At 40.1% G+C, this 21190-nt stretch overlaps 1 protein-coding gene across 5 annotated transcripts in view; it reads left to right on the top strand.

The window, feature by feature from the left end:
- GRIK1 (glutamate ionotropic receptor kainate type subunit 1) overlaps positions 1-21190 on the top strand; it is a 487136-nt gene that overhangs the window by 375412 nt on the left and 90534 nt on the right. For all 5 annotated transcript variants that reach the window (XM_044939691.2, XM_044939684.2, XM_044939685.2 and 2 more), the window contains exon 7: positions 484-627. In XM_044939691.2, coding sequence (XP_044795626.1) covers positions 484-627 — 144 coding nt within the window. The remainder of the gene's footprint in view (positions 1-483; positions 628-21190) is intronic.

A 21190-nucleotide genomic window follows, 5' to 3' on the forward strand; every position in this document is an offset into this window, starting at 1 on the left:
CAGTATCTTTATCTAGAAATCACATGTTAATTTTGGTCACAGCACTCCCTTTCTACAAAATATAATCAAGTAAATAGACAAGAGATAGGTAAACACTGAGAGACCGAATCTGATATTGAAATATTGAGCTTCTAACTCAATGTATTGATAGTTGATCTTAACACCGGGTTTAACAAAAGACACTCCAAACATACCAGTTCCCTGAATCAGGTCTTTTGTGGCTGATTCAAGTTGCTTTTTTCTTTTCTTCTTTTTTTTTAAAGAACTTGAAGCAGAGTCATGACTACAATTTACTCCGGGGTACAAAGGTATTATTTTAGAGAAAAAATAGCTATGGGAGAAGGAAAAGTGTTCAGCTGGAGAATAAATGGTTGTTGACATCAGACAAATAGGAGATAAGGAAATGGGCAGAGTGATTACGCAGGTAAACAGGGATATAAGCAAAGGTGGAATTGAAGATATGGCTTGTGTTTTCCTCCACAGACTGAAGCTGCTCTGATGTATGACGCTGTGTACATGGTGGCCATTGCCTCCCACCGGGCTTCCCAGCTGACCGTCAGCTCCCTACAGTGCCACAGACACAAGCCGTGGCGCCTTGGTCCCAGATTTATGAATCTGATCAAAGAGGCAAGTGACACTTGTTTACAGTTCAGCTCTTCCTTTGGCTTACTGCTTCTGGACTTGTCCACGTGGTGAAGTCTTCCCATTTGGCTCTGTTGGCATGATGCCATTTGGTGAGGTCCTTCCCATTTGGCTCTGTTGGCATGATGTCATTTGGTGAGGTCCTTCCCATTTGGCTCTGTTGGCATGATGTCTGTAAGAGAGGAGATGCCATCATGAACCTATCTGCTGGGAATTCACTGGTAAAAATTTGTGTAGAAGAACTACCAGGAGCTTTCCAGTGTGATGATGAGACGTTTTCAAAAGCTACCAGATTATAACATGCACCTTCCTTTATTGCAACTCAGGCCCCAGCTGCTTCTGGCCCTCCACATGTGTTCATAATAACTCCCAGGTGCTTATTCTATGGCCTGTTGAGTCATGAGGTAGGTCAGTCCATCACTGAAGAGAATTAGAGATGGCTTCCCCATTCTCAGCCTCTAGTCCCAGTGGTTTCCCTAAGTCGTGGGTTCTATAGGACTGAACAGAAGGAGCTCTTTGTTCTAATGATACACTGATTATTTCACCAATTGTCAGCAAACTGAAAAATCTGGTACCTTTCGAAACCTACACCATGTACTGAAGGATTTTCAAGAGCACAGGGTTTAGAGAGGAGGTGAGTTCTCACTATTACCTTACCCTGGGCACCCTTCCCTTTTCTCAAAGACAATTTAATTTCTCTTCACTAGATCCTGTTCTAAGATCTTGAGATGTCTTCTAGATATGTATTCTTGGATTATCTCTGACCCCTACACACACCTCGGAGTGTGTCTGGATTTGAAAAGATGAAATAAGGTATTTGGGGGCAGGCGAGTCTGACTGAGGATACATATGCTGTTATGCTGTTCTAATGCTTTTTGGGATTAGAGATTTACCTCTCAAGTGAAGAGTATCTTTATTCCTTTCTGCACTGGAGAAGGTTGGGGTGAGACAAAGCCTTAACAGAGAAGAATGGCAGGAAGCATAGTACAAGAAAAGAATGCCCAGTCAAGAGGAAGGGTGATATCTAAAGAAAGATACCTACTTTGGGCTTTATCTCTGCTAGTCTCTTGAGCACCTACAGGCTCTTCTATCTACTTCTTCTTTGAAGTCTGACTCTAATCCGTCAGGATCAGGATGAGAGAGACAGGAGGTATGAAGGTTAGCAGACTACCCAGGCTCCAAACCAAGGTTATTTACAAGGCTGAGACTGAAGTGTGGCAAGCAACAAAGTGCCTTGGACACACGATCTAAGGAGGCACTCTCTCTCAAATTTGAATCTTGCACATGCAGGAGACTGAGAAGGAATGTTTCCTTAAATTTTGTGCCCTGGGCACCTCTCTTACCTCACTCTATGCTGGCAAGGTTATTTGGGTTTAAATTCCAGCTCCACTAACATGTATGAGCAATATAACCTGGGTAAGTTACTTAGACTCCCTGTGTCTCAGTTTTCTCATCTGTAAAATGGGAATAACACCTTCTATCTCACATAAGTATTGTGAGGATAATGAGTAAAGTTAATTCTTAGGAAGAACAGGACAGGGACATAATAAGAATCTGAAATATGAGCTATTCTCTTACCGTTGGAAAGGACTGCTCACAACAGCCCTCATTCAGCTTTACTGAGGATGATGCCAGGAATTTAAAACTGGCAACAGCAACAACAGCAACAAAGAAATCACAATTGGGCATGAAATGAAATACCCTTTCTGACAGTTACACAAATCTGACATACTGTGCCTAATAGGAAAACATCATACAGCCTCTCCTTTCCCCATAGTGATCATGGTTATGTCCTGAATTGCCATTCAGACCACCTTGATCTTTAACAACAAAACAGCTTGTTTCCTTTTATCTCATTCCAGCGCAAGAAGAGGCATGAGACCACATTACAGTTTGGGATCAAACACTCTGGAGCACCCCAAGCACCTTTTTTCTTGTATTTGAGTTACATACAAAGGTGAAATTACTAAGTCGTATTTAGATATGTGTAAAGAAATAATGAGCTCGAAGAGGAGGGACCACATTGAAAGCAAAACAGCATTTTACATTCATTTACTCCAAAGAATAAATTCCCTATTCTCAGGCTCCACAGCTGGGGTACAAGAAGAGATGCATTAGAAAGCTTGAGTTCATGTTTTCTTTTGTCTCCTGAGTCACGATGTCTTCTGCTGCCTTTGGCAGGGTTTAGGCATCTGCAGAAAAGATGGGAAATCAGATAAAGAGTGATGTCCTGGCCTGTTGAAAGACTTGCACTGAGGGGACTTTAAAAGAAACTAAAGCATGCAAAAGTGAGAACATGCAGAAGTTTCTTTCAATGAATACCTAATACAACAAGACTGCAGCCATCAGATTTGATCTGTTGTTGTTTAGTCTCTCTGTTTTTGTTGTTGTTGTTTAGACTCCTTGCGACCCCATGGCCTGTAGCCTGCCAGACTCCTCTGCCCACGGGATTTCCTAGGCAAGAATACTGGACTGGGTTGCCATTTCCTTCTACAGGAGATCTTCCCAATCTAGGGATCGAACCTGTATCTCCTGAATTGGCAGGTGGATTCTTTACCACTGAGCCACCAGGGAAGCCCATCAGGTTTGATTAGGAAACATAATCCTAATCCTTGGTCCTTTCTTTGAGTAACTGTTACTTTCTAAGCTATTTCCAAACCTGTAATCAGAAATAATGTAAAGAAGCAAGTCAGCAGATTGCATGTATGGGAGAAGATCAAATTCGTCACAGGAGGTAAATTTCTCGAGGAGGAGGTACTTGCAATGTGCACTAACCCTTGACAATCCACACATCGTTTAGAATCAGGAAGGCTTTCAGACAGGTCTCTCAAGCTAACTACCTTTCAGTGTTTCAGGCTGACCAGAAAGAGAGAAAGAATTAAAGAATATTTTAAACATGATTGGGTATGTTATAGTGTTATCTCTTTGGGTTTTTGCTAAATGAGTACATATGAAGAGATTATAGTCTCCACTCAACAACTGGAACTCCATTATACAAGTAATATTAACTTAGGTAACGCTAGTGGTAAAGAACCCACCTGCCAATGCAGGAGATATAAGACATGCGGGTTCTATCCCTGGGTCGGGAAGACCCCCCTGGAGGGCATGGCAACCTACTCCAGTATTCTTGCCTGGAGAATCCCCATGGACACAGGAGCATGGCGGGCTACAATCCATAGGGTCACAAAGAGTCAGACACGACTGAATTGACTTAACACACAACTTAGTACAGGAGTATCTCTGAAATTATAAAATGTGGTTTCTACTGTCTACGAATATAAATTCTATCAGTATACAGTGGAGGAATGGCAAACTTGATCCACGTTCATTAGAATCCTCACTGTTGAGCAGGATATGCAGGGTCCATAGTGATCCCTTCAGGACCTCCTATGCCACCTCTCTCATCTCCTGCTTCCATCCCAACACTCACTGAACTCATTGTGACTCCCTGAACTTGCCGTATGCTCCTCCCAAATTCTCTTGCCTCTGATTGAAGTGCCTCCTCTAGGTCATCCTTTATGATCCAGTTCAAGCACTAGCTCCTGACTATGGCCCCAACTCACAAATTCAGGCCCCTATCCTTCATTACAGCTGTTGTTAGACCATCATAGTGGGTTGTATGTCTGTCTCCAAGCTGTGCTTTTCCAGTCTCAATTCCCTAGTACTTGCACAACATTGAACGTAAAATGAGCACCCAATAAATAGTAGATGAGTGGATAAGTGAACAAATGAACATCAAAGTACCTGAAGAACACACACAATCTATGAACAAGAATTACAGTCATTCAACCCTGAATGAATATCATATCCAGACACAATTCAATAAGACAGAAATGAGAGCTGGGACTAGACTCATCTACTGAGGTCATAGGTTCTAGTAGAAGAGTGAGTCAGGGGTCTTAGGAAGAGACCAGGACATCACTTTGCTGACAAAGGTCCATATAATCAAACCCATGGTTTTGACATTAGGCATCTACATATGTGAGAGTTAGACTATAAAGGAGGGTGTTGTTCATTCCCTCAATTGTGTCCGGTTCTTTGTGACCCCATGGACTGCAGCACACCAGTCTTCCCTGTCCTTCACCATCTCCTGGAACTTGCTCAAACTCGTGTTCATTGAGTTGGTGATGCCATTCAACCATCTCATCCTCTGTCGTCCCCTTCTCCTCCCACCTTCAATCTTTCCCAGCAACAGGGTCTCTTCTAATGAGTCAGCTCTTCACATCAGGTGGCCAAAGTATTGGAGCTTTAGCTTTAGCATCAGTCCTTCCAATGAATATTCAGGACTGATTTCCTTTAGGATTGACTTATTTGATCTCCTTGCTTTCCAAGAGACTCTTAAGAGTCTTCCCCAACACCACAGTTCAAAAGCATCAATTCTTCAGCACTCAGCTTTCTTCACAGTCCAACTCTCACATCCACATATGACTACTGGAAAAACCATAGCTTTGACTAGATGGACCTTTGCTGGCAAAGTAATGTCTTTGCTTTTTAATAAGCTGTCTAGATTGGTCATAGCTTTTCTTCCATGGAGCAAGTGTCTTTTAATTTCATGGCTGCACTCACCATCTGCAGTGATTTTGGAGCCCAAGAAAATAGTCTCTCACTGTTTCCATTGTTTCCCCATCATCTACCAGATGCCATGATCTTCATCTTTTGAATGCTGACTTTTAAGTTTTAACATCAAAACCACTCTCCTCTTTCACTTTCATCAAGAGGCTCTTTTTAGTTCCTCTTCACTTTCTATCGTAAGGGTGGTATCATCTGAATATTTGAGATTATTGATATTTCTCCCAGCAATCTTGATTCCAGCTTGTGTTTCACGCAGCCTGGCATTTTGAATGATGTACTCTGCATATAAGTTCAATAAGCAGGATGACAATATATAACTCTTTTCCCACTTTGGAACCAGTTCGTTGTTCCATGTCCAATTCTAACTGTTGATTCTTAACCTGCATACAGATTTCTCATAAGGCAGGTAGGTGTTCTGGTATTCCTATCTCTTGAAGAATTTTCCACAGTTTGCTGTGATCCACACAGTCAAGACTTTAGCGTAGTCAATGAAGCAGAAGTAGATGTTTTTCTGGAATTCTCTTGCTTCTTCTATAATCCAACACATGTTGGCAATTTGATCTCTGGTTCCTCTGCCTTTTCTAAATCCAGCTTGAATATCTGGAAGTTCTTGGTTCATGTATTGTTGAAGTCTAGTTTGGAGAATTTTGAGCATTACTTTGCTAGCATGTGAAATGAGTACAATATTGCATAGGAACCTGAAATGTTAGGTCCACGAATCAAGGCAAATTGAAAGTGGTCAAACAGGAGATGGCAAGAGTGATCATTGACATTTTAGGGATCAGTGAACTAAAATGGACAGGAAGGGGAAAATTTAATTCCTATGACTACTACTGTGGGTAAGAATCCCTTAAAAGAAACGGAAAAAAGTCAGCAAAAAAGTCCAAAATGCTGTACTTGGGTGCAGTCTCAAAAATGACAGAATGATCTCTGTTCATTTCCAACGTGAGCCATTCAATATCATGGTAATCCAAGTCTATGCCCCAACCACTAATGCTGAAGAAGCTGAAGTTGTACAGTTCTATGCAGACCTACATGACCTTCTAGAACAAACACCAAAAAAAAAAAAAAAAAAATGTCCTTTTCTTCACAGGAGGCAGGAATTCAAAAGTAGGAAGTCAAGAGATAAGTAACAGGCAAATTTGGGCTTGGAGTACAACATGAAGCAGGGCAAAGGCTAACAGAGTTTTGCCAAAAGAATACACTGGTCGTAACAAATATGGACATCACCTGAAGGTCAATATCGAAATAAGATTGATTATATTCTTTGCAGTTGAGGATGGAGAAGGTCTATACAGTCAGCAAAAATCAGACTGAGTGCTGACTGTGGTTCAGATCGTGAACTCCTTATTGCAAAGACTGAGTGCCAAAGAAATGATGCTTTCGAACTGTGGTGCTGGAGAAGACTCTTGAGAGTCCCGTGGTCTGCAAGGAGATCAAACCAGTCAACCCTAAAGGAAGTCAGTCCTGAATATTCATCGGAAGGAGTGATCTGAAGCTCCAATACTTTGGCCACCTGATGCAAAGAACTGACTCATTGGAAAAGACCCTGATGCTGGGAAAGATGGAGGGCAGGGGGAGAAGGGGAATGACAGAGGATGAGATGGTTGGATGGCATCACCGACTCAATGGACTTGAGTTTGAGCAAACACGGAGAGATAGTGAAGGACAGGGAAGCCTGGTGTGCTGCAGTTTATGGGGTCACAAAGTGTTGGACACAACTGAGCTACTAGAAAACAAAATATCGTGAACTGGGAATGTAGACCCTAAGATTTCATGTGTTTGTTTTCTGTGTAAACTTAACCACTTAACCTCTTTTTTCTCAATTGCTTCTTCTACAAATTGAGGATAAAAATATCCACTTTATATGTCTGTAAAGATTGCATTTAATATATCGACAGCAGAGCAAAATATCTGCCCTACAGTGGTTGCTCAAAAAGGGTGTGAGTGAAAGTCACTCACTTGTGTCTGATTCTTTGTGATCCCATGGACTATACAGTCCATGGAATTCTCCAGGCCAGAATACTGGAGTGGGTAGCCTTTCCCTTCTCCAGGGGATCTTCCTAAACCAGGGATCATACCCAGGTCTTCCGCACTGCAGGCAGATTAAATTGAAGATCCTTGTTAAAAATGTATATCATATAAAGTGGTTGTCAGAAAGAAATGAGGCAACACATATAAAACCTTAAGTCTATTGCCTCGCATATGTAAGGACCGCAGTCTTGCTTTTGATATTTGGCATCATCATTGTTATTACTGAGTCAAGATGAAGTAGCAGTGCCTGTAAAAAGGAAGACAGGACCTGGCACAGGAAAATCAGGAGTTCAGTGAAGACTGGCATGCAGACACAAGAGGCCAAATGCAGTGATGCCAGAGAATGAGGGAGCTTTCAGTCATCAAACACGCGTGATTGTTCCAGAGGGACCCAAAGACATTATTAGGTAACAATCAGGAGTGCTGAGCTCACAGAAAAGCCTGGCAAATCACATCTCAGATCAGTCTAGGAAATTATAGCTCAAAGTGGGAGGTGAGGAAACTGAAACTCTCTTGCCTGTGACAAGAGCTACTCTGGACCCAGAATAAGTGCTAGCTGGCCATGGGGAAATCAGTGGGAAGAGCTGTAGAGGTGTATGCATGTCAAAACATCTGGAAGATGAGAGTCTGTAGTCACAGGTGCTGGAAAGGGCAGTAAACTGTGCATAGAGCAAAGTGAATCAGGTTTTAGGTTAAATCAGTGGTTCTTAGCTATTTTCTGTGGTATGGGCCCTATATCAAAACTGATTTAAATCGTAGATCATTATTCCCACAGAAGATATACAAATATGCTTACAATCTCAAGGACCTTATACTCATGCTGGGCTCTTTGAAACTCATGTTATACAATGAATTACCATCTCACACCAATCAGAATGGCCATTATTAAAAAGCCTACAAATAACAAATGCTGGAGGGGGTGTGGAGAAAAGGAAACTTCCTATACAGTTGGTACAAATGTAAACTGGAGCAGTTCAATTTAATTCAGTTCAGTGGCTCAGTCGTGTCCAACTCTTTGTGACCCCATGGACTGCAGCACACCAGGCCTCCCTGTCAATCACCAACTCCTGGAGTTTACTCAAACTCACATCCATTGAGTTGGTGATGCCTTCCAACCATCTCATCCTCTGTCAGCCCCTTCTCCTCCCACCTTCAATCTTTCCCAGCATCAGGGTCTTTTCAAATGAATCAGTTCTTCCCATCAGGTGGCCAAAGGATTGGAGTTTCAGCCTCAGCATCAGTCTTTCCAGTGAATATTCAGGATGATTTCCTTTAGGTTGGATTGGTTGGATCTCCTTGCAGTCCAAGGGACTCTCAAGAGTCTTTTCCAACACCACAGTTCAAAAGCATCAATTCTTCAGCACTCAGCTTTCTTCACAGTCCAACTCTCACATCCATACATGACCACTGGAAAAACTACAGTTTTGATAGATGGACCTTTATGTTCATAGCAGCACTGTTTATGATAGCCTAGACTTGAGAACAGCCTAAATGTCCATCAACAGCTGAATGGATAAAGAAAATGTGGCATATACATACATACATACGTGTGTGTCTGTGTGTGTGTGTGTGCGTGCGTGTGTGCTCGTGCACGTTTCAGTAGTGGCCGACTCTTTGTGACCCTATGGACTATAGCCCTGCCAGGCACCTATGTCCATGGAATTCCCAGAGTGGGTTGCCTTCCCCTGCTTCAGGGAATCTTCCCAACCAGGGATCAAACATTTATTATGTCTCCTGCATTATCAGGTGGGTTCTTTACCATTAACACCAGCTGGGAAGCTCTGTGGAATATTGCTGTTGTTGTTTAGTCACTAGGTTGTGTCTGACTCTTTTATGACACTCTTTTGTGTCTGACTCTTTAGAGGAGCCTGGTGGGCTATAGTCCATGGGATTTCCCACACAAGAATACTGGAATGGGATGCCATTTCCTTCTCCAGAGGATCTTCCTGACACAGGGATCAAACCTGCATCTCCTGCTTGGCAGACAGGTCCTTTACCACTGAGCCAACTGGGAAGCACATACAGTGAAATATTATTAAACCATAAGAAATGAAATAATGCCATTTGCAGCAATTTGGTTGGATCTAGAGATTACCATTCTAAGTGAAGTCAGAAAGAGAAAGACAAACACTGTATGATACCACTTATATGTGAAATCTAAAATAAGATACAAATAAACGTATCTGTGAAACAGACTGACCGATATAGAGAACAGAGTTGTGGTTATCAAGGGGAGGAGGGAAGGATAGGGAGGTTGGGATTCACATATGCAAATTATTATATATGGGGTGGATTAGCAGCAAAGTCCTACTTTATAGCACAGGGAACTGTGTTCAGTATCCTACGGTAAACCGTAGTAGAAAAGAATATGAAAAGGAAAAAAAAAAAGAATATGAAAAGGAGTGTATAACTGAGTCACTTTGCTGTACAGCAGAAATGAACACAACATTGTCAGTCAACTATACTTCGGCAAAAAAGAAAAAAAGAGTGTCTTAACTGGATATTTAAGGTAGGATTTGGTTGAAAGCATGTTTCAACATGTTGAACAGCAAAAATATAAATGAAACGTGAGTTCTGTTAGGCTCAGATGGAGTGATCCCATGTAGAAATGGTGAAATATGAGTTTACATAAATATGGAGAGACAACTGGTGGAAATTGCCTGCTGAGAAATTCAAAATTGATCAAGCATTGATCATAAGTTACTGTTCTTGAGATAAAATAGTATTTTAGATAGTTTTTATTGGTAGCCTCCTATAGCTTTCATTGAAACAGATAAACCCACAGTAATTGTGGGTTTATAAAGATATCTTGGTTTGGAAGTAATCATCACTCATAAAGAACTAAAAGGGAAAAAAAAATGTTCAAGAGAAACAAATGTTTCTTGAGTATAGCCCTAATTTCTCTCCAAAATTTAGACCAGAATGAATTTAGGTATAAATTCATTCAGTTGCTTCACTATTGGAAAAATCCACTTGGATGTTCTGCTACCACCCACATATCAACAAACTCCCAAATAGAATTCATCATTTGATCTATTAAATTTAGTATTGCTATAATAGGTCCAATGTTGGTGAATTATGATATAACCAGTATATTAAACAAACACAACCAGTGGGACAACAAAATCAATTTATTTTGTTCCTACTGCTCATTTAAAATTGTTTAGTGAAAATTAGATAGAGACTATGTTTTTTTTTGTTTGTTTACTAAGATAATGGAAGTCCTAGAGTTTTCATTTCAACATAGTAATTAGAATATCTAGTTTAAAACATTAAGCCAATGCACAACTTGATTTTACATCAAATTTCTCCTCTCCCTGAGGTCTGCTGGAAGACGCTGGGGAAATGGAGGGATGGTTGGCTCTCTGTCTTCTCCTTCCCTTGATGACTTCCTCACCACACTCTTAGCTGTTGGACCTCCTTGCGTGTGCATGCTCAGTCATGTCCAACTCTTTGTGATCCCACAGACTGTAGCCCACCAAGCTGCTCTGTCCATGGAATTTTCCAGGCAAGATTACTGGAGTGGGTTACCACTCCCTTTTCCAAGGGATCTTTCTAACCCAGGGATTGAACCTGGGTGTCCTGCATTGCAGGTGGATTCTTTACCATGTAAGCCACCAGGGAAGCTCAAAAGAGCCTCTAACTGGGTCCCATATCTTGACTGTCAGCCCTTTTACAGCTGTTTTCCCCGTAGAAGCAAAGTGATGTACACGTATGCATGGTAGGTGTTCTAACCTCTAGAAACACCAACTTGCTTACAGTTTCCTGTGTCTGCCGTGCTTTTCTCATACAGTGAAGACAAATGAGTTGCTCTTTTCTTGACAAAACCGATCTTACAAACCAGTCTTTTGTCATCCTCCTTTCAATCTGAAAAGCACTGCCTCCCATTCTTCATGTGGGCTACCACTCTCTCAGAATTAATTTTCCTAGTCCAACAAGCCTCTCCCAAACCTTTATTTGGGGATGGGTCCTCCAATGCATTTCATAGCTCATGTATGTCTCTATGTTAGCACTTCACATGCTTCATTCAGACACTGTAAGATCTTTCCCTTGGACAAGGAGAAAGTCAATTTATCTTTGTATCCTCACATTGCTGTGTAGTACATGACAGGCATTGAAAAGCTGCTTGTTGAACTGAGCCCAGGAAGTTAAAATCTAGCAAACTTTTATTAAATTTCGCTGAGTTGATACTAAATTTTAAACTATATAAATAGTTCCTAATTGATCTAGTCCAAAATAAATTTCCTACATAAGAATGAAACACTATTTCAAGTGCCAAAGTATGTGGGATATCACTGAGAGCTATATAAAATAAGGGCTGCTTTCTGCCACTGTTTTGCTATGAAAATACAATTTATTGATTTATTTTGAAGGAATGAAGATTACAAATTTGAATACATAAATAAGATAGTCAAGATAAGGTGTTAAAAATCAAAGAGTAAAAGATAAAATTCTCCACTGAGGCATCTATATTTGCTTTGATATTTATTTGGACTTTTACGTAAAATGTCAGTATTGAGTGGGTTTTTTTTTTTTTTTTAATGGGATCCTGATGAAAAATTACAGAGTTGGAAAAGAAATCCCTAGAGAAACATAAGCTCTGACATGATTTTCTCCTACTGTGGTTCCAATGAGTAATGCTTCCCATTACTGCATGCCATTTGAGTTTGATTGCCAGGACAAGCTGTCCCTTGGATTAACTAGATGACATTGGACCTGGCAGCCAACTCAGTCAAATTTCTAAATACTTTTCAGACAAATACCCATTTGTATTTTTCATTCTGCACCTACTGAAAATTACCTGCATTCTGACTCCTAGCTTGCACTGTATACACGGAAACCATTTACTCCAGCATCCTTTCACATTTGGGACATTTGGACCTAAAGGAAGACTGAAGTTTTCAGGTCCCTGCTTCAGTTTTCTGTACAAATGGACAGAAAAATTACATCAGTTCCTAAATGTTCAAAGTTTACAATTTTAACCAATTACATGCATTATCTCATTTATCATTAAGGTGTTAAGAGATCTGCTCCTGAAACATTCAGTCAGTAACTAGGTGAACCAGCGCCTGTCAGAAAATGCTGAAAGGGGATGTCAGCATAAAATGAGAGGTTCTGCCAAGTTCTCCTTAGTTTATGTGATTCTAAATAACATTTTTATTTATGAAATAACATTCAAAGACTCATGTCAATTATCGCTTTCCTTCCATTCAGCTACTAATGTCCTGGTCCTGTGATGTTGATTGAAGAATTTGCTTTCTATACCTCAGTCCGTTATGTATGTGTATACATGTGTATATGTGTACATGCACACATGTGTTTAATTTACTTAAATAATTGTCATTTTATAGAGATATATGTGCACATGTGTATACATATATGTCTATTATGTGAGGATATGTATGTATATACATATATGGTGGTGGTGGTGGTTTAGTCGCTAAGTTGTGTCCGACTCTTGTGACCCCATGGACTGTAGCCTGTCAGGCTCCTCTGTCCATGGAATTCTCCAGGCAAGAATACTGGAGTAGGTTGCCATTTCCTTCTCCAGGGGAATCTTCCTGACCCAGGAATTGAACCCGGGTCTCCTGCATTGCAGGCAGATGATTTACCAACTGAGCTATGAGGGAAGCCCAATATACATATATAGTTTGTGTGTGTGTATATATATATATAATGTATATATAGTGTGAATATTTTGTGGATATGCCTACATATATTCATGCACATACAGGTTTCATTTAGGAATTGGCTTTACTATCAAACTTATTTAAGTTTTGGAATATATGTAAGTTATGTATATTTATTATTTATCCAGTTCATTCACTTTCATTGAAATCTAATATTCCATCATTCATTCATTCAACCTGAGAAGGCAATGGCACCCCACTCCAATACTCTTGCCTGGAAAATCCCATGGATGGAGGAGCCTGGTGGGCTGCAGTCCATGGGGTCGCTAAGAGTCGGGCACGACTGAGCGACTTCACTTTCACTTTTCACTTTCATGCATTGGAGAAGGTAATAGCAACCCATTCCAGTGTTCTTGCCTGGAGAATCCCAGGGACAGGGGAGCCTGGTGGGCTGCCGTCTATGGGGTCGCACAGAGTCAGACACAACTGAAGCGACTTAGCAGCAGCAGCATTTATTCAACTAATATCTGCTAGTTAGTATGTGGCAGCAACTTAGACACCATGATTGCCATAGTAAGCAAAACAAATCCCTTACTCTCATGCTGTAGTAGGGGAATGAGGCATACTTAAAAGGGGATATTTTACTTCAGATGATGATAAGGTCTATCAGAAAAACAAAGTTCTGAAGAGGGTAGGGTGTCCTGAGGTCCTCGAATAGAGAAATGGGCATTGCTTTGTTACATGGGGTAGTTAGAAAACACTTCACAGATAATGAGAAACCTGAGTTTCTGAAAGGTTCTGAGTTTCTTTCAAAGTCCTGAAAGAAAAGAGGAAGCAGGACATGTAAATATTAAGAGAGCAAAGGATCCAAGCAGAGGAACAACTCATGCATTAAGGAAAAAAAAAGAATACTGATCAAGAAGATCCCCTGGAGGAGGAAATGACAACCCTCTCCAGTATTCTTGCCTGAAGAATCCCACGAACAGAGGAGACTGGTGGGCTACAGTCCAAAGGGTTGCAAAGAGTCACACATGACTAAGCAAGCAAATGTACTTCAAGTATTTCTCCGTTTCCCCATGAATGGATATTTTGACTGCCTCCTTTTCTTTTACACATTCAAAAAATGCTGTGATGAACATCTAAGTAATATGCCATTGTTATTGTTCAGTCACTCAGTCGTGTCTGGCTCTTATGTGATTTCCGTGGACTGTAGCCCACCAGGCTCCTCTGTCCATGGGGTTTTCCAAGCATTGAATTATTTGAATGTGTTACCATTTCCAGGGGATCTTCCTGGGCGAGGAATCAAACCCGTATCTCCTACATTGGCAAGTGGATTCTTTATGACTGAGCTACTAGGGATCCTAAGGAATCTTATGCACAAATGCAAGATTTGTTCTAGAACAGCACTGTTCAATAGAAATACATGTGAATCACACAGATTTTCTAGTAGTCACATTAAAAATCAAAACCAAACAGATGCAGTTAATTTTAATAATGCATTTTATTTAACCCAATATATCCAAAATATTATTACTTCAACATGTAATAAATTGACTGTTTTCATAATGTCTTTTAAATTCAGTTTGAATTTTAAGCTTATAGTCCTCAGTTTTTACCAGCCACATTTCAAGTTCTCAATAAGCTTGGTAACTAAATAAATATGTTTTCTTAACACAATATCCCGCCCAATCAGGCTAACTGGAGAAAGGTATGAATCTAACCCATGTGGAATCCAAATTTTTATCTTTATTGACAAAGAGCATGTTGATTAACTACAATAAGTATGTACCCAATACAGACAAAATTTGATTAATATGACCAAAGTAATTTAAGACAGACTGATTTGATTTCCAGATTTAATTGATCACATTATCTAGATAATTAGACAAGCACCTATTCCCTCCCACTTCCCACCCACTGTGTCTCAGATTTGTATTTCTGCCATTTAGTTGATTTGCAAGCACAGAAGCCAATTCACCCCATTTTGGAAAACATGCCCTTGCACAAACCAGTGCCAAAGGAAATTAGTTTATGAGTAAAGAAAAGCTAGGTGCATATTCTAACATGAAGTCTTAGGAAATAAGAAACAGTTTACCTAGAGTTCATGGCAAAGATATAGTTAAATTCAGCAGATTTAAAGTTGGAAATCAAATATTGGCAAGGAAAGCCATTATATTTTTAAATCATGCAGTGATCCATGCAAGCTGTTATTGCAAGATAATGGGTTATAAACAACACACATAATAGTTAAAATAATTATATATTGAACAGATGAGAATATGATAAATGCATCATTTCAGTTCCTGAAATAGCTGATATACAAAGAAGTTATGTGGTCTAAAGTTTATGTTTATCACTTCTTCCTTTGCTTAATGTTTATTTTCCTCACATTATTATGTATACTTCAGATTTTGTTTTAAATAGCTTTTCTGAGAACTGGCTTAAAATTGTACTTGACTGGACAGAGATCACATTGCTTAAATGAAGGGTGAATTTCAGATATTTGTCATAGTATCATACTCCAGGGACCTGAGTAAGACAATAAGTGAACAGTTAGTCCATCAAGGCTGTATTTGTACAATGGATATAGAGTGGGCCTCCTTTAATTAAAAACAAATGAAATAATACCACAATGAATAACGTTTGTTAATTCTTTAATTCAGGAGACAGAATCAGGTGCAGACAAGTTTTTGAAATACATAAAATTCTTTTTCTGTTCTCTTTTCTCTGCACCATCTCCCCAAGGTATCTTTATTTCTTGATCTTACTCTTAGCATTTCATTATAAAGTGTTAGCAAAAGGTTCTCTAAATAAATGAATGAATGTATTAATTATGGAGTCAGTAAATGCTTAAAAGGATCATTTCTTTTCATGTACATTCACAGGCCAATTTCTAAACTAGGTAAGCCCTCAAAATTCAAAGAAAAATCTCCTTAGAGTTGAACTGCTATATAAGAGTTGATTTTGGGGGGCGCAAATAAACTAAATCTGACTGCACCTCCAATTCCCCAACCCAGGGCATCATGACCTTGAGAAGATCACAGGATTTTTCTTCTTGGACCTGCAGACTGGACAGTCTCTTTGCCTAGCTCTTTCTAGGATGAAAAGAAAGGGAATTGGAAGATGGAGTGGGGCACAAAGATATGTCTCTCCTCTGCACTGCTTTCTATACAGTGGTACTGGCCTCACAGCCAGTAGGAACAAAATCCTAATTCCCAGGTCCTGCTACCTTCCCTCTGCCTTTCTCCTACTGAAAAATGTGTAACTTCTGGAAGTGCTACTTTATCCAACTTTGCTTCCTACCTGTGTTTTGGATGTCTATCCAATGTAGGAATTGGACCTTAAAGATGAGTAAACCATTTCTTGCCATCAAGGAATTGACAATTAATTGGAGAAAAGATGGTGGACACAATCAGCATAGTATACAATTATGATGTTTCAAGGCATAATAAATAAATAGTTGACAATATACAATAGCTAAGATAATAGTTAACATAATACAAGACCTAATAATGTATACCAGAGAGGTAGCACAGATCGTAACCATATATATTTTTTAAGACTCACATCTTATAACTCTAAGGTTTCCACCCTTTTGATGTGAACAGCATTTGAGAATAAATCCCGTAATGAGTGCAACACTTCTGAAATGTGACCAGGCAGCCATTTCAATATGCAGCCTTTGTTTTCAAATACTGCATTGCTAATGGAACCCATTATTCAGGCACTCAAGGCAAAAAGGGAGACTCCTTGCCAAAGGTTAATATTGAAAATGTGCTGGATGATTCATTTAGTATAATTGATTGATTGTTTTTTCAGAAATCCCAGACTAGAAATCATGTGCTCAACAATGCATAAAAAATTGATAGTGCGAAACATTGATATTAATCAATAAAATTATGAACAAGGTATATGAATCAATTAACAAAACCTAGAGAGAGAATTGTCAAACACTATCCCACTAATAAAAACCCTATTGGAGTTACAAATAAAAAGAGAGGTGATGTTTTCCAGTTGTGTTCAAGTCTGCTGAATACTGACACGTACAGCCCATCAGTCTATAGCAGCCATAGTTTAAAACAAAGTTTCTGACAATAATATTTAAATTCAGATTTTTTTTTTAATGCAGATAACCAGAAGTCAAGAGTACTATTTTGCTTTGTTAGATTTGTGTGTTTGACTGAGCAAGTCAATTGCTTTATATAACTTTGGAGCAGAATGACTCATTTTAAAAAAGAAAGCTTAATAATGTTCATTGTTTTATATGTATATCAACTCTCCATTGACTGTCATAATGTGTTAAGGTGATGTGTTTGTAACACATGTATGTATTCACACACAAACAAACACAACAGTATACTTGAGTCTTAAAAATCAAGAAACAGTTCAGTGTCAACTTAGTCCTATGATGAGCTATGTGACTTGTGAGCAAATTACATCAACATTTTGTCTCTGTGAGTTCAAAATTCTTTAAAGTGTCCTAAAAATAGAAGGGAGGTTGGCCAACCACTTCTTCACCCTAATAGTCTCATCAGCTCCCAAAGTCTCTTATTCTTTGCCTCATGTCAGATGCCCTAGGAACATTGTACAGTGATAGACTCACAACTTATTGGCAGCCCACTGAAATAAAGTCTATATAAACTTGGTGGTCAGATTTACCCCATTTACCCATCCAGTTACAAGAGCTATTAGCTCAGCTTACAGTTTGGAGTACTAGGATATAAAGTTTCTCTTCTCTGGTGAAAGTGAAAGTTGCTCAGTAGTGTCCGACTCCTTAAGACCCCATGGACTATACAGTCCATGGAATTCTAAAGGCCAGAATACTGGAGTAGGTAGCCTTTCCCTTCTCCAGGGGATCTTCCCAACCCAGGTCTTGATATTGTTTTAGCTGGTCTCCCACATTGCAGGTGGATTCTTTACCAGCTGAACCACAAATGAAGCCCAAGAATACTGAAGTGGGTAGCCTATCCCTTCTCCAATGGATCTTCCCAACCCAGGAATCGAACCGGGGTCTCCTGCATTGCAGGCAGATTCTTTACCAACTGAGCTATCAACTGAATAGTTTGATGTACTTTTCTTGTGAGGAATGCAGAGATAACTGTGGTCTTGACCATCAAGGTAGAGGAGGACAGCCTTAAATATTTCACAAGTGGACAAAGGCAAGTGATGATATCTTTTATAATTGAAAGTCAATCACATTGGGAGCTCTTTGTCCACTCGGATTGTGTTAAATTGAAGTTATCAGAAGCAAAAAAAAACAAAAAACAAAAAAGACATGCAATTGGTGACTGGTAAATGGATTCTGATGAGCCAGGGGTCTGTTTAGTGCTCAATGGTAGAGAATCTTCCCAACCCAGAGATCGAACCTGTGTCTCCTACATTGCATGCAGATTCTTTATCTCTGAGCCACCGGAGAAGCCTAGATGGAACTTCATCCATCCAGCTAGAACAATATCAAGTCAATGGTCTCAGTCTCTATATACACTGCCTCTCTAAAATTTCAGAATTTGAAGATACTTAGATAGAGCCTTAGTCTCCATCTCATGGTATCCAACTAGCATACCCTCCTCGAAACAGGTGACTATACTTTATTCATGTCTATGCTTTTATTGATTTTTGAAATATCTCAAATAATCCTGTGGAATTCAAAGCATCAGCAAAGCTCTTCAGAATCCTCTTTGGTGTAGCTGTGCTTCTGCCCCATGAGAGCCTGAGAAGACACTGATGCCAATGGCCAGGAGTATTGCTCTGCCCTGAAGAATATCATCGGGGTTTTTACTGCATCTGGCTCCCTTTGACCAGTGATGATTCAGACTTCTTTGATGCAAAATACGACTGTGTCCACTATGGTTTTCATTACTCTCATTTGCACTTAAAGAATAGTAAAAAAAAAAATGGAAAGCCTTAGACTGAAAACACAGTAACTCATAACTTCTCTGAAAGTTCAGTGATGCAGCAGCTTGACCCCTCTGGCAGAATTATTTTATATGATACTTCCTAAATGGCATCATTGAAGGGTAGGATGTTCAAGGTTAATGGAAATGTGGCAAATTTCACAATTCCCTCCTACTGCAGTTGGGGAAACTGAGATAGAGGAGTAGGCCCAGCAGTCTCTGAGCATCAAAAACAGATCAGCAAGAACGTTTTGGATGCTCATGCACTGGCTTTTATTGTTCCTTGAATACCATGCTAATACGCTGGGTCATCTTCTCAGCCAAGTGCTGTATTTGGAGTCAGAAATTAAGGGTCTAAGTCCTTAGTAGCTCTGTGAACCTCACACCTTCATCTCATAAGGCAAGGCTAATGATTTTTTACTTCACACAGTTGCAAGAGTGAAAGGAAATAGCAATTGTAAAAATGTCTAGTGTATTTGACACGAGATGGAGAGAGTGTTTCCCAAAGATGAGATATTTTCTAGCAATGTCTGTATGCTGATTGGAATGACCTAGTCAGACAGGAACAAGCTGATAATGAAAGAGAGAGAGAGAAACTGCTGGAACAATTTCATTGTGTAGGTGAGAGGTGAGAAAGTCTGGTGCACATGTGCATATGAGCACAGAGAGCTCATTTGAGCTGCAGGAGAGAAAGCAGAGAATACAAGCATAGATGCTCACAGATAGGTCAGGGAACATGGTGGGGGTATTGTAGCACTTCTACTTGTTCTGTAAAAAAAAGCAAGACCATCAGCTCGAGTGAAGGTGAACAGTTAGACTTCTTTACAACAATGAAAGAAGAGGATGTCTGCCTCGCACCTGTATTTGAAAATTCTTCCAGAGTAGAACCACTTAATAAAATACCAAATACTAATATGTACCATTTATCAAGATTGCTCTGAAAAAAAAAAAAAAAGATCGCTTTGAAACATTTACTTTATAATCAGTATTGAGAAAGACATGCTAAGGGCTAGGAGCTCTGACCGGAACTGTCTCCATAAACAAGCGAGAGCTGGTCCGTGACTTCAATAAAAGCAGAAAAGCAGATTCCAGTATAATTATAGACATGAAAGCAAAGACATGCCTTAGTCTGGGCTGAGTTATAGGTTGAAGGCATCTTCAATGTACAGAGAGGGTCACAGGGTAGCACTGTGAGTTGCTTTAAAAGCTTTCTCAGAGACAATGAAGGCTGGCCTCAGCTTTAGAGAATGAGTTGGACTGTGGCAGGCGGCATGGTGAGGAGGGGCATTCTGATTCTGTATAATTATAGATTTGCTGGTGGCTGAGAGTGAATTACGGTAGGAGGTCAAAAGTAAATGATGAGCAGAGGCCAGTTCATGAAAGTACCTTCTATGCTGCACTAATGATTCTGACCAATTCTATAAGCTAGAGGTTCTCTAGCTTCCCAGGTGGCTCAGTGGGTAAGAATCAGCCTGCAGTGCAGAAGACTCAAGAGACACGGGTTCAATCCCTGGGTTGGGAAGATCCCCTGGAGGAGGGCATGGCAACTCACTCCAGTATTCTTGCCTGGAGAATCCCATGGACTGAGGAGCTGGCAGACTACAGTCCATGGGGTCGCAAAGAGTTGGACACAACTTAAGCAACTTAGCACACACAGCACTCACAGTACGCACCAAAATCACCCGGTGAAGTCTCCAAAAGCCCAATTACTTCCCACATTCAACCTCCAGAGACTTGGGTAATTCTTATGCCAGCTTGAGAAAGATGCCATTTGAGCTATTAAGACGGCATTGAACTGCACGGCCCTTCCTCTGTCCCTCGGATCTTGCATAAGTCACCCCTAACCATTATACCTAATGACATGAGGTATATTCACGCTTTCTATATGGGACCATTATTCAGAAGTAAATTTTCATCAATGTTCACGGTAGGGAAGAGACTAAAAGAGACATTAGTAGACCAAAGCCAAAATAAGCATGGCCTCTTGCCCTCCAGTTGTCAGATCTAAGTGAAGATCTAACAAAGCAACACAAAGCAGCCATGAACTCCTGCAGAGGAAGAGGAAGTAGGAGAAAGGCCTGGATCCAACCTTTCTTTTCCTCTAATTTTCAGAACAGCAGGAGAGATGGGGATATGAGGAAAGCAGAGCCGTGGGTGCTGCAGAGGAGAAGGGCAAGTCCTGTTCAACATCTTTTCACCTTTGTTTCCGGGTCCCATCTGGGCCAAACAGCAAGTTCAGCCCACGGCCGGGCTTTAGTTGTCAGCATTATTGAAATTACAAACCAGTGATTTCAATGTCAAGCTAATTATCACTGGAAAATAACATGTGAATACTGACTCCCTTGGTGTGCAGCCTACGAAAGAACACTCAGCGAAAAGGATGCCAGTGTTCATTGTTGGCTTTTATGTAAATTGATG

This window comes from Bubalus bubalis, chromosome 1 (genome assembly GCF_019923935.1).
Source record: "Bubalus bubalis isolate 160015118507 breed Murrah chromosome 1, NDDB_SH_1, whole genome shotgun sequence".
NCBI classification, from domain to species: domain Eukaryota; kingdom Metazoa; phylum Chordata; class Mammalia; order Artiodactyla; family Bovidae; genus Bubalus; species Bubalus bubalis.